The 15,379-nt window shown below is 37.0% G+C and overlaps 1 protein-coding gene across 1 annotated transcript in view; it reads left to right on the forward strand.

Annotated features, from left to right (window-relative positions):
• Positions 1-15,379, forward strand: part of LOC150074905 (uncharacterized) — a 104,739-nt gene that overhangs the window by 76,951 nt on the left and 12,409 nt on the right. The window contains exon 8 of the mRNA XM_090389378.1: positions 5,612-5,686. Coding sequence (XP_090245504.1) covers positions 5,612-5,686 — 75 coding nt within the window. The remainder of the gene's footprint in view (positions 1-5,611; positions 5,687-15,379) is intronic.

The following is a 15,379-nucleotide window of genomic DNA, read 5'->3' on the forward strand; positions in this document are numbered from 1 at the left end:
ATGTAGAATAGATGTGCGGAAATTTGCCTTTAGCCAGCGGGTGGTTAATTGCTGGAACAAACTTCCATCTGTCGTTGTGGAAGTTGATAGGTTAAATAAATTTAAGGAGGAACTGGACAGGCATTTGGAGGGAATGGTGTGATTTTTTTTTGTTTTTTTTTGGCTGATGCTGCATAAGCTCCTACACTTGCTTTCTTGCATCATGTGCCACTACTACTAGTACTACTACTATTTATAGTACATAATACTACTACGTTAACTTTATCATTTCAGTTTGTACATGTAAATGCAATAAAATGTATGTTTGGTTGTCATGATTGCCATTTGCATGATTTCTCATAATTCCATTAATTATGCATTTTACCCCTTCGGAAGATATTTATGGGAATATTAGGTATATCAGGTGTAGTCTTTTTATTGGATTTCATTCACAGAGATATATATCCCTTCTAACAAATGCATTTTGAACATTTCTGGAACCCACAGTGCTGTGCAAAACACATTATTTGCAAAATTCACAAGTGATGCAGTTTTTTTGTCTGCCACTGTAGATTTCTAATTTCACTTTATAACCAAATGCTCTAGAATGATATGAATAAAATTAAGTGATTAATGTATGATAGCTAAGGAAAGAAATTTTTAAATATTTGCTTTCCTGGTGGTTCTACAATCTTCATTCAAATCTTGAAAGGGCCTTTGTTTTAGGAAGTATAGGAAGCCCTTACTTTAACAGATTTCCATCATAATGGACCATGTCTACTGAATCAGGCTTTTTATGTTTATTGAACCTGTTAATGTAACTGTCTCAAGTTTTGATGATATTTTCCATCACTTAAAATTTTTTCACTGCTTGAGGAGACAGGATTTTCCTCACTATCACCTTCTATAACCTGTAAAATGGGTCAACATCAGTAGGGATTCATTTGAGAGCCTCCAGTGTGATTACTTGAGAACTCTTCAGACCCTGAATAAGCTTTAGTTAGAGTTTTCACTACTGCTAAACAACACATGGTTATTTTTTATTTTAATTTAGATAAAGAGTTTTTGTGGATTTTTTGTGGAGGGTGCTGACTCTATTTAAAAGTTACAGCTGTCAGTTACAGGCTCCGCAAAAACGATGTGTTTGCCTTTTATTTACATGATTTTTGTTTTATATTGTACTTAATACGTAGTCATATAGTTATAGTTACGCTGGTTATTTTTATTTTAATTTAGATAAAGAGTTTTTGTGGATTTTACTTACGATAGGTAAAACCGTTATTTTTGTTCGATTTTTGTAGCCATTGTTTTTGTATATAGGGAATTCAAAGTTTTTGTAGGGAATTCAAATTTTTTAATTGAGGTAGCTAGGTAGCTCTAACGCATAATTATATAGTAATACGCTTCACTGTTTCTATTTCATAGTTTCTATTCAAATACTACTGACATTTAATTTATTGATTTTATTAATTTAAACTACCATGTCCCGAACTAGAGCAGCAAAGCAACGGGCACAAAGTGGCAGGAGTGTTGTGACTCGGGGGAAGAACTGAGGGGGACGATTCTCCAACGCGTCACAGCCTAAAAAAATGTGCAACTTGTGAAATGTTTGCCGAACTCTCTGGAACGGAACATGATATTGCCATGGGGGATGTCTTTGTGTGTGCGCGATGTAAGGAGTGTAAGGAAATCAGGCGACAACTCAGCGTTGTTATGGGCCTATATGAGAGTTTGAAGGACAGTTTGGATGCCCTCGAAGGAAATAAATTGAAGGGCCCATCAAGCTCTCAGCTGCCCACATCAACGCCAGAGCTTGCACTTGGTCATCGCGCAACACAGCGGCAAACCCCAAGGCAGAATGCGCTGGTCCCACAGGAACTATTAGTTGTTGGTGACTCTGTTGTCAGGGAAACGGGGAACATGCTATGTAAAAAGGATAGGTGGAACAGGACCAGGGTATGTCTGCCAGGGGCAAAGGTTGATGACGTTGTAGAGCAGATATCATCTTTCAAGGGCACAAAAGGTGATATAGTTGTACACGTTGGCACTAATGATATTAAGAGTAGGAGACCGGCAGAATTACTCAACAAGTACAGGTCACTGTTGAAAAAAAGCCGAGAATTAGGGTTGAATTTGAAAGTGTCTGCAATTCTGCCCAGACACGATAGGAGGGAGTATATGATGAGAGCCTTGTCGATCAATTCGGCCCTGGAAAGATTGTGCAAGGCTCAAGGGGTAGAATTTTTTTCAGCCTGGACTGTACTTGTTAACAGGAGAGATTGCTTCTACAGGGATGGGATACACTTAAATAGAAAGGGTGCAAGAATATTTGCTGATGCTATCGAGGCAGTGTTAGGTGGGTCGGAAAACTGCTAGCTTGGGGGGATACAAAGACTAATAGTTTAACAGTAACCGCGAGCAGAGGTGAAGGTGATTCTTGCACAACTTCTATTAGAATAAGAAGCGACCTGGAGCGAGGGGTGTTGGGGGTTTCAGGGACGGATGGCAGTCATCCTGGAATAGTTGGGTATATGGGATGTGTTAGGGTAACAAGGAATAGGCATAGGAGCATGTATGCTTGTATGTATACCAATGCTAGAAGTATAGTAAATAAATTTGATGAATTTGAAGTGTTGGTCAAGACATCAAAGGCGGATATTGTTGGGATAGCAGAGACGTGGTGTCACAAAGATATAAGGAATGCAGAACTGGAATTTGGGGAGTACAATGTGTACAGAAAGGATAGACAGGACAGAAAGGGAGGAGGTGTTATGCTGTTAATTAAGAAAAACATAAAATCAAAAGAAGTGCATCCAGTTGATAGAGATGGACAGTGCACTGTTGAGTCAGTTTGGTGTGACATAAGCACTGCAAAAGCAAAAATAAGAGTAGGAGTGTGTTACAGGCCTAACGACTCGAATGAGTACAATGAACAGTTGTACAGAGAAATAGAGTGGGCCAGTAAATCAGAATGTCTTATAATGGGGGATTTTAACTTCCCAGATATTGACTGGAACTTGTGGGTTGGTCACTCACACGCTAGTCAGACTTTTGTGGATTTATTGGATGATTGTTTTCTGCAGCAGCATGTTCGAGAGGCAACCAGAGAAAGTAATACTCTTGATCTGGTTATCAGCAGTGATCATTCGTGTATTAAGAATTTGCAGATAAAGGAACCACTAGGTGGCAGTGATCACAGTGTGCTGAAGTGGGATTTACTCAAAGAGGTAACTACCATCAGGGGTAAAGGAAAGGGTTTTTGCTTCCGTAAAGGGGAGTACAGTGGTCTCAGACAGTTTTTAAATTCTGTACAGTGGGATCAACTGACGATGTTACAAACAGTAAATTCTAAGTGGGAAGCATTCAAGGAATTAATCGTGGAAGCTACTAGACTTTTCATACCGATGAAGAAATATTGTTCAAGGTTTAGGCCTAAATGGTTATCAAATGAACTAATGAGACTCGTGACAGAGAAGAAAAATGCATGGGATGCATATAAATTATCAGGCGACGCAGAAGCCTGTAGCAGATATAAGCTAGTCTGTAATCAGGTCACAAAGGAGGTTCGGCAGACAAAGGCGGATTACGAGAAATCTTTGGCAAAAGATGCTAAGAAAAACAGCAAGGATTTCTTTACTTATATAAACTCTAAAAGGAAGGGTATGAATATGATTGGTCCACTTGACATCGATGGTTCGACTGTTGATGATCCTGCTCAGATAGCAAACAAACTGAATGAGTATTTTGCATCTACATTCACACGTGAGGAATTATTACAGTTTGAAAATGGAAGAAGGTTATCAAATTGTAGCAGTGTGCTTAATGATTTTGTAATAACTGAGAGCAAAGTGGAGGAGAAATTGTTGAAGTTAAACATAAGAAAGGCACCTGGGGTGGATGGGATCTATCCAGTTATATTAAAGGAGGCGGCAAACCAACTAAGCAAACCCTTAGCCATAATTATGAGAGCATCCTTGGATTCAGGGGAGGTTCCCACGGACTGGAGATGTGCAAATGTATCCCCAATTCACAAAGGAGGTTCGAAGGGTGACACGAGTAATTACAGACCAGTTAGTTTAACTTCTGTTCCAGGTAAAATAATGGAGTCACTGGTTAAAGATGCATTGCAGGATCATCTAGACAAGACTGCAGCAATAATTCAGACACAGCATGGGTTTGTTAAGGGAAAGTCTTATCTGACAAATTTGATTGGTTATTATGATGTGGTCACAAAGGAACTGGATGCAAAAAATAATTTTGATATCATATACTTGGATTTCAGGAAAGCTTTTGACACTGTTGCGCATGGAAGACTACTGTACAAATTGGAGCAGTATGGTATTAAGGGTAAGTTGCTACAATGGATAAAAGGATGGTTAAATGGGAGAAGACAGAGGGTGGTAATCAATGGGTGCTGCTCTTCGTGGACTAATGTTATTAGTGGAGTCCCACAGGGTTCGGTGTTGGGTCCACTGTTGTTTTGTATATTTATCAATGATATTGATGAAGGTATATCAAGCTTAATGTCGAAGTTTGCAGATGACACGAAGGTTGGCAGGGTTGTTAATGACAGTCATGGCAGTGTGCTACTGCAACAGGATCTAGATAATTTGGGCAGATGGGCTAAGAAGTGGCAACTGAAGTTTAACCTTGACAAATGCAAAGTACTGCATATGGGTAGAAGTAACCCCAGAGAAACGTACCAACTGTGTGGTACTACACTTAAGGTGGTAGAAAATGAAAAAGACCTCGGAATAATTGTGCAGTCAGATATGAAGTTTTCTGAGCAATGCAGACAGGCTGCTAGGGCAGGTCACGGGGTTTTGTCAATGATATATAGGAATTTTGCTAGCAGGGAAAAGGAGGTGATTGTCCCTCTGTATAAGGCAATGGTCAGGCCACGCCTTGAGTACTGCGTACAGGTCTGGAGGCCTCATTTTAGGAAGGATGTAGATTTGCTTGAGCGTGTACAGAGAAGAGCAACACGATTGGTGAGGGGAATGAAGGGATCCTCTTACCAAGAGAGGCTTAAGTTCTGCAAATTGCAGTGGCTGGAGACTAGGCACCTGCGCGGTGATCTGATTGAGGTCTATAAGGCCTTGAATGGGTTGAGCACGCTGAATTCTGATGGGATCCTCCCACTTGTTCAGAATACGAACCTACGGGGACATAAGTTCAAATTAAGAAAGGATAGATGTAGAATAGATGTGCGGAAATTTGCCTTTAGCCAGCGGGTGGTTAATTGCTGGAACAAACTTCCATCTGTCGTTGTGGAAGTTGATAGGTTAAATAAATTTAAGGAGGAACTGGACAGGCATTTGGAGGGTATGGTGTGATTTTTTTTTTTTTTTTGGCTGATGCTGCATAAGCTCCTACACTTGCTTTCTTGCATCAAGTGCCACTACTACTACTACTACTACTACATTAAATTTTCAATTCAGTAGTATACTCATTACATTTAATGTTTTTTTTTTTTTTTTATCTCACAATACCAGAACTTTTTCATAATGTTCTAGCAACTTTGGTGTTTATATCTTTTTTTCAAGTTTAACAGACAGTCAGATTAGAATTTTCTTTTTTTATATATAATTACAAAAAAATACATTTTTCAATCTTGTCTTTTAATTTGCAGATAGGAATAAAGTTTCTACCAGAAGAAATAGTGCCATCAGTGACAGGGCCTCTTACCCAAGAAATAATTTTTGCTGTAAGTACATTATATTCATGAACTTATTATTTATTTAGATTTCAGAATTTCCAGTTTATATGTTTTTTTGTAACCTAAAATCATACATATAATAATCTTCATTTCCACTTAAATTTTATTAGAAGAATATAATTAAAAGTACAAAATATGAGTTACTGTTTTTAGAGTCCTTATTGCATACAAGCAGGATGTCTGAAAGTTGACACAGTTTATAGGAGTTACTAATTGTGCATTGTTTATTTCTAGGCAAAATCAGAAACCTCAAGTTTCTTGTAATATTTACAAGAAACTTGAGCATTATTTTGAATATAGCATAAGGACTGGTGTATTCAGAATTCTGTACTTTTATTTCACCTCTGTCAAAAATATATAAATAAATAAAATTATATTTTCAAAACTTTTAACTAACTGACTAACTTTTAAATAACTGTGTTTATCAACAGTTATTTAGAAATGTGTTTAACCTTTTTTTGTATTTTAACAAAACAAACTTCATAACTGGTTTCAACAAGATGGCACTCATGCTCATTATGCATTGCACCAGTATATAAATGTTTTCTCCTGAACAGGAAATTAGGTCATGGATTTGTCATTTGACAAAATCCCACATTTCTCTCTATATAACAGTTCATTGTGAGGCTACTTATAGTAGTGGACAAAAAATAGTTTTAAAAGATTTAATTGTAAATGTAACAACAGTTGCAGTTTATTGTAATTGTACAACAATAAAAATTCTGATATGATATATTTGAATAACAAGAAAAGATTCATTGTAATACTACATGTGGGAAAATACTTACTCTGATGTGAATGGAGTGTTCAGATGTGCTGTACACATAGTCAGGTTATATCCATTTCCTTCACAAAGCATGGCCTTGGTAATATTTCCCTTCCTTATATAACCATCAATCAGACTTTCTTGATTACAGCTGACAGAGTAGTAGCAACAAGATTATTCATCAACTGAACCTGGGAAGCCTTCTAAAGCATTACCAATTGGTTTGGACCATCTGCAAATCTTGTTTAGCACATTAACTACAATGAGACAAAAGAGGCTGAGACAATTGCACTCATGCCCAAGCTTTTATCTTCTGCTGTTGTTGTTCTGATAGATTAAATAGTAGTAAAACAAAGAAGTCTATAGGATAATAAAGCCACAGTATTGAGAAATCTGGAAAAGTTAAAACTTGTACCCTGTGAATAGACAGTTGGATTTTTCTTGAAATTGAAATAAGCATGTTTTATTTGGGGTGTTTTTTAATTTTTTAATTTTTTTTATTTTTTGCATATTGCTGCACCATTTTGTTAACACCTTAGCTGCCAGTTACAATCTCTTCTGTCCTTCACACACTGAGTTCAACAATCATGGGTTTGGGTCACATCCAGATTGGGGAGGGTAGAGCACAAACTTTTTTTGGACAGGGGCTTTTTTCTCACTGTGACCAAATTACTCTGTCTCCAGCAAAGGTTGTTTAACAGAAATATCTGATTTTTCATCTGGAAAATCAGAAGAAAACAATTCTTGAATTCCGGTGATTTTTCATCCAGGTGGGTGAACATATTAATCACCCAGCAGTATATCACACATGTGATTGTTTTTTTCTTTCTCGATGTTCTAATTAATTAAAAGATGTACTGATTAAAAGCACTGCAGGATCATCTAGACAAGACTGCAGTTATAGTTCAGACACAGCGTAGGTTTGTTAAGGTGAAATCTTTTCTGAACAATTTGATTGGATGATGTGGTCACAAAGGAACTGGATGCAAAAAATAATTTTGATATCATATACTTGGATTTTAGGAAGGCTTTTGATACTGTTGCACACAGAAGACTACTGTACAAGTTGGAGCAGTATGGCATTAAGGGCAAGTTGCTACAATGGATAAAAGGATGGTTGAGTAGGAGAAGACAGAGAGTGGTAATCAATGGACACTACTCTTCATGGACTAATGTTATTAGTGAAGTTCCCCGGTGGTCCGTGTTGTGCCCATTGTTGTTTTCTGTATATATCGATGATATTGAAGATATATAAGGCTTAATGTCCAAGTTTGCAGACGATACGAAGGTTGGTATGGTTGTTAATGACAGTAAAGATGGTACACTACTTCAACAACACTACTGATCTTGAAAAGTTCAGCAGATGAGCTGAGATTTGGCACCTGAAGTTTAAGATTGACAAATGCAAAGTACTGCATATGGGTAGCAGTAACCTCATAGTAACATACCAACTGTGTGGTACTATACTCAGGGTAGTGGAGAATGAAAAAGACCTGGGGGTAATTGTGCAGTCAGATATGAAGTTTTCTGAGCAGTGCGGACAGGGTTTTGTCAGTGATATATAGGAATTTTGCTAGCAGGGATAAGGAGGTGATTATCTCCTAGTAAAAGGCAGTGGTCAGGCCACATCTTGAGTACTGCATACAGGTCTGGAGGCCTCATTTGAGGTAAGATGTTGAGCTATTAGAACGAGTACAGAGAAGAGCAATGAGATTAGTGAGTGGAACAAAGAGTTGCTGTTACTAAGATAGGCTTAAGTTCTGCAAATTGCAGCGTCTGAGACTAGGCACCTGCAAGGTGATCTGATTGAGGTGTATAAGTCCTTGAATGGTTTTAGCAAGCTTAATGCTGATGGGATTCTTCCTCTTGCTCAGATTCTGCATGCAAGGGGGAATAAATTCAAATTGAAGAAAGGCAGTTAATAGATGTGTCGAAATTTGCCTTTAGCCAGTGGGTGGTTAATTGCTGGAATAAACTTTCATCTGTCACTGTGGAAGTTGACAGCTGAAATAAATTCAAGACTGAACTAGAGTAACTTTTGGAGTGAATGGATGGGTGAAATGGGAAGTGTTTTTTTTTTTTTTTTTTTTGCTGATTCTATATAAGCTTGCTTTCTTGCATTATATGCCTCTACTAATGCTTCAGACCTCGTCGAGAGAACTTAAAAACTCAAAAAGTTATATTTGCAATTTGTTTTGCAGATTGTGATCCCATTTGTTCTAAGAAGCTGTAGAAACATTTTCATGAAGATCTGCAATAAAACCAAGCCAAAAGAAAAAACTTCTATTTGTTAAGGAAATGCTTTATTTTTAGCTGCTTGTTTATTGTTGTGCATTTTGTAACTGGAATGTTTTCATAGTGATACAATAGCATTTTACCTTTAGAAATATATTTTATGTTCTTCGGCCAGTACTTCTGTAAACATTATAAGAAACACTACATTTATCATTATGATAGTGTTTATTTTAAAATTTTTCCAATTAAAATATGAAAACTCACATGAATATCTATCCACACAATTCCTTGAAATACAGCATATTTTACAAAAAAAAAAAAAATAAATAAATAAAAAAATAAAATAATTTTTGCAATCGAGAAATATTAGAAAAGCGATTTGGTACTCGTATCTACAAGACGGCCTCCGTAGCCGAGTGGTCATGAGCAGGAGTGCAGTAGCACATGCTCTTTGAGTTAGACCAGGGTTCAAACCCCTGACTACTGAATATGGTCGATCTGCCAACCCGCACTGGACCAGCGTGGCAGATTATGGTCCATTTCCCTCAGCATGAATTGTTGAGGAGGCTTCCATCCTGCAGTGGGTTGATAATGGCTGCACTTTACCTTTACCTATCTACAATGGATTTATCTTTAAAAATTCTTGAAAAAAAATAAAATAAAATAATGCTTCTCTCTTTTAGTGCTGTTGCTTATTTGGTAAATGTCACAACTTAGTGCAAAGCTGTTCTTGCAAATTACAGCTATGTGACTGGGCTTAGAGGGGAACAGGTATCCTGTGTGTTATCAGACACTCAGCCTAAAACACTGATGGATCCAATATCTCTCTATTACAGATTTAGGAGAAGTCCGGTTGGCCTGCCGCCCTAAAATCCACTCATGCACACCTTCTTGATGGTAAGCCCTGTTACATCACTTAGGTGGCAATGAACGTGTAGAGTGGTTCTCTTCAAGATGCCTGGTCAGCGTGAAGAGAAAAAGACCAAACCCTCCAGCATATGACAGCACAACAAAACAAATGGCCCTCAGTCCCCAGCAGCTTTCACTCTCCCTCTTACGGCAGTGAGAGGATCAGAGTGGAAGCAGAGGGTGCTAAGAATCTCTGGGTACGACCAGGCTGCCATTCACAGAAACTGAACTTGGCCTGTTATAACGTAAGATCACTCATCGGTGAAGACAGGATATTAGAGCTGGAAAAGGAATTAGAAAATGTGAATTGGAATATCATCGGTTTGGCTGAAACAAGAAGAAGAAATGAATCACTTATAAGTTTATCAAGTGGAAATCTGCTGTACACCAATGGAAACAGTGAAAGGAGTGAAGGTGGAGTTGGGTTTCTGGTCCATAAAGATTTTAAAAACAACATTTTGGAATTCAAAAGTACATCACCAAGGGTGTCAAGACTAATACTCAAGATTTCTAAGCGGTACAAGCTAAAGATTAGAACGATTTATGAACCAATATCGAGCCATGATGATGAAGAGGTTGAAGAAATGTACACCGAAATTGAGTCTTCTAGATGAGCAGAAAACCCACTACACTATTATTATGGGGGACTTCAATGCTAAGGTTGGAAAAAGACAAAACAGCGCAGAACGGGGAACCATAGGAAATTTTGGAATTGGAGAAAGAAATGAAAGAGGTGAAAGACTTGTGGAATTTGCAGAATCTCAAGGACTGTCAGTAATGAACACTTTTTTTCAAGAAAAGGGTGAACAGAAAGTGGACATGGAAGAGTCCAAATGGATTAACAACTAATGAAATCGACTTCATCCTCACTAACAGAAGATATATTGTGAATCATGTTACTGTCCTGAATAAGGTAAATGTTGGAAGTGATCACAGAATGGTAAGATGTACACTTGATATAAATGTAGGAAAGGAAAGGAAAAAACTGACTCAAGTAAATAATACAAAGGTCTTTGAGATAACAGAAGGGGGAGAAAAGGCAGTATGTACTGGAACTTAAGAACAAGTTTGAGCTTCTGCAGACTAGTCAGGACCAAGATATCGACGAGGAATATTACAACTTTCTGAAAGTGATAAAGCCCAAGAAACCTATAGGGAAAAAGAAATCCAAAGAAGAAAAAATTAGTCAAGAAACACTTGTCATGATGAACCAAAGACAACAAATGAAGAGGAAGAAAAACACTGACAGGGAGAAAATTGAGTATACTGAGTTATGCAAAGCCATTAGAAAGAGACTCAGAGAGGACATAAGAAGATTTAACACAAGAAAAGTAGAACAAGCATTAAGGGAAAACAAAGGATTTAAATCAACAGCCATGAGCAGTAATACAGAAAGACAAATGATACTGAAACTGAAGAATAGCAATGATATACTTATAAACAGCAGAGAAGGCATAATTCAAATAGCAGAAGACTACTATAGAGAATTATACAAGGAGCAAGGGAATGATGCCAGCAGTGGGGAAGATGGATTGCAAAGTAGCAACACATACAACATACCCGATATTCTTCCTGATGAGGTAGAACTTTATTGAAGAAAATGAAGAATCAGAAAGCCCCGGGGGAAGATGAAGTTACTGTAGAGTTGTTAAAATTGGGAGGAAGAGACATAACACAAAAACTGGCAAGGCTCTTCACAAAGTGCATTCGAAAAGGCGTAACGCCTAAGCAGTGGAATAATGCAATCATGGTTTTGCTCCATAAGAAAGGAGATAAATCAGAAATTGGAAATTATAGACCAATTAGCTTGTTATCCCACATCTACAAGTTGTTCACAAGGGTCATTACTAACAGATTAAAAGAATACTTGATGAGAATCAACCGAAAGAGCAAGCTGGCTTTAGGACAGGATTCTCAACTATGGATCACCTTCACATAATAGCACAGTTAATGGAGAAAGCAAATGAATATAAAACACCATTATGCCTGGCATTTGTGGATTATGAAAAGACATTTGACTCCATACAGCATAAGGCAATGTTTAGGGCACTGGAAAGACAAAGCTGTTGTTGTTTGTTGTTGTTTGGTTTTTAGGAGCATTAGCAACTAAGGCCATATTGCTCCGGGAATATGCGGTGGTCATTGCCTGACCTTTCCGCATCCTCCGTATTTGGTGGTGACGGGCTCGAACCCCGGTCTAATCAAGAAGCGTGTGCTACGCACTGCTGCTCCTTCCCACCTGGCTACGGAGGCGCCTGGAAAGACAAAGCATAGATACCCCATATATTATGATTTTGAAGAAAATATGTGAGAGTGCTACCTCCTTTATTAGACTAGACAAAGACAGTAGGAAATTTAAAATCGAGAAAGGAGTTCGACAAGGAGACACAATATCTCCGAAGCTATTTACTGCCACCCTTGAGAAAGCTTTCAGAAGATTAGACTGGTCGCAGAAAGGAGTCAATGTGAATGGAGAGTACCTAAACCATTTACGATTTGCAGATGACATTGTGGTCATAAGCCACGATCCCAAAGAATTAGAGGAAAATCTTAATCAGTTATGCACAGTTAGTAAGGATTTTGGACTAAAGATGAATATGGCTAAAACAAAAGTAATGATGAACAAGTATGCCACAAAAAGGGATATAACGATTGAAGGAGCAGTAATTGAAAAGGTGGAGTCATATACTTATCTGGGACAAGTTATTAGCTGTAATAATGATAAATGGCTGGAAGTCAAGAGAAGAATAAATTTTGGGATCGTGGCTTATGACAAGAAATACAATCACATACTGAAGAGCAATATCCCAGTTTGTCTGAAACGTAAAATAATGAACCAATGTATACTCCCCACCATGACTTATGGAAGTGAAACTTGGGCACTCGCCAAAAGAATGGAAGAGAAGCTGAGAACTACACAGCGAAGAATGGAACGAATTATATTGGGAATCAGACTGTTAGATAAGAAGAGAAACACATGGATTAGGCAGCAAACTCAAGTAAAGGACATTCTTATCAAAACTAAAGAACTAAAATGGTCTTGGGCAGGACACATAGCTCGAAGACATGATGACAGATGGACTAAGAAAATAACAGAATGGTATCCAAGAAGAGCTAGAAGAAAACCTGGAAGACAATAGCGGAGATGGATAGATGAAATTCATGAGTTTGTGGGTAGTAAATGGATGGCCAGTGCTCAAAACAGAAGGAACTGGAAAGTTGCTGGAGAGGCCTTCATCCTGCAGTGGATTGAAAATGGCTGATGATGATGATGATGATGATGATGACTGGGCATGTAGCACATAGCCATAATATATATTGCTTTAGAACAGCTTGATGAGGAGAGAGAGACAGAGATCAAAAATGTCCATTGTGATTATATCCAGAAAAACCTTTATTTCATTAAACCTGTGGTTAATCACGTCATCCATAAACAGTGATTTACTGATATGCACAGACAATAGATGTATTCCATATAACCAAGGTTTTTTTATGCCATTATAGCTAGTAAGATAGTTGTGAGATGCATGACAAGTTATAATGGCAACTAAAATGAAACATAGAAACCTTTGTTATTACTTGTGAGAATTGATTGAATTTCTCCACAGTATATTATTAAAATCAAAATATCACATAAATTTTTAAAGATTACATATACCTCATTATAATCATTCCTTAAGATGAATAGTTTTTTTATTATCTTCCAATTTGAAACTATATTTTCCCTCTAGCACATTGATTGATATTCTTTCTGAGACTGTTCTAGGCATGCATTTAAAATTGATAATTACAGCATGTGGCAACAGTTTCTGTGATTTTGTTTATTGTCATTTGTTTACATTTAATGAATTGAACTGCTATTTACATTTGTAATCACCAGCACTATCTTTTAGTTATTATAAATTATCTTGTTTGAAGATAATAAAGCACTCAAAACCTATGTTGGATATTATTATATTTATTTCTGAATTGGAAATATGTACATAATAATATGCACCGACTGCATATTATTATTATTATTATTATTATAGAATTTTTAAAAAAATTTTTAGTAGAATTAAAAGTTTTAGTAAATCAAAGTTAAATCTGATTTGAAGAGTTTTGTTTGAAGGTTAATTTTTATATAGTAAATAACAATAATATATAAACACTTACCAGCTTTCTTTGCAATATCACCATCACAAAAGATCACTTCTGTCTCAATCCCAGGGTTTACTTGTGCCCTGTGGGTATCATTACTGCAGGTATTGACTTAATGGGTAATGGAGGATGTAGATGCATTTAAGGATATGTGATAAAAATTGAATAAATAGAAATAAAATAAAAATTGTTTAATTTAAAAAAGAATAAGAAAATTAAATAAATAAACTGAATTGTATAATCTAAATAATATTGTTGGACTATTTTATCAGTTAAGATCTGTTTCTAGGGTAGTTGGTAAGGATTTCTTAGTTGGGGGGGGGGGGGTTATTTGGTTAGAGGGTTGGTTGTGGTTAAGAAGTTGAAATTCAGATTGAATACAGCCACATACACATCTTCAAGAATAGAATTATTCTTAAAGATGTCTATGTGGTTGTTTTCGGTCTGAATTCCTTTGTCCTGGTTAATGTTATCTGTGGCTCCTATTAAAAAGGATTCTTTGTATACAGTACAGTTATGGTATCTGTCTGTGGCTAGCACTGATTTTTTCGGAAAATGCCCATTTGTGGTCCTCTGTCCCTGTACGGAAAGTCAGGTCTAAATTTGTTATTCTGCCTTTGTCAATGTCCTTGTGTTCTTTTACTTTGTCTGTGATTATGTTTTTTAGCTGTTTCTTCGCTGATACATAGCAGATAGTTTTTTTTTTTTTTTTTTTTTGTGGTAGTTGGCGCATCGGCTTCTGTGGCCATAGTGCACCTCCCAAAGTTTTTGCAGTACTTTGATCCAAGCCCGAGGCGGGATTCGAACCCGCGACCTTGGGGTTGCCAGGCAGGCACTTTACCCACCTGGCTGGCCTGGTCGGCAATAGCAGATAGTGATAAATTGTTTATCTTCATGAGGAATATTGTTGGAGAATTTTTCTGTTGTGTTTTTGATATGAGTTTATGTGGATAACCACAGTTATTGAAGATTATCTAGAGGATTTTGTCCTTGACCTTTGCAGAAAAATTCTCCAGTAGTAGGCCCTCAGGACACCTATTTTTGTGTTTGAGGGATGGTCAGGTGAGAAATGGAAGATAGATCCCTTGTCAGTAGGTTTCTATAAATTTCTGTTGTGGTGTTGGTTTTGCTTAGTACTAGGTCAAGAAATGGCAATTTTTTATCTTCTTCTAATGGACAGCGTCTTCCGAAACATCAGTACTGACCGCTGCAGCTACCATAACCAGAGACTCTACAAAGAAGCCTATTTAATAGGAGCCATGGATAACATTAGCTGCAACAAAGGAAATCAATTCAAAAACAGCCACATATATACCTTTAAGAATAGTCTTAACCCAAATTAAAAATGAGTTTAAACTTCTCAGCCAACCAAATATTCTCCCCCCAACTAAGAAGTAGACTACAAAGTAGAAATCCCTACCAGCTACCATAGAAACAGATCTTAACTGATAGTTTTCCAACAATATTATTTAAATTATACAATTTAGTTTATTTATTTAATTTTGTCTTATTCTATTTTAATTTAAACAGTTTTTATTTCTATTTATTTAATTTTTATCACATATCCTTAAATGTATATCAACATCCCCCATTACCTATTAAGCCAATACTTGCAGTGATGATACCCTCAG

The sequence above is a fragment of the Mastigoproctus giganteus genome, unplaced genomic scaffold (assembly GCF_048544385.1).
Source record: "Mastigoproctus giganteus isolate SK-2022 unplaced genomic scaffold, ASM4854438v1 scaffold_15, whole genome shotgun sequence".
Taxonomy (NCBI): domain Eukaryota; kingdom Metazoa; phylum Arthropoda; class Arachnida; order Uropygi; family Thelyphonidae; genus Mastigoproctus; species Mastigoproctus giganteus.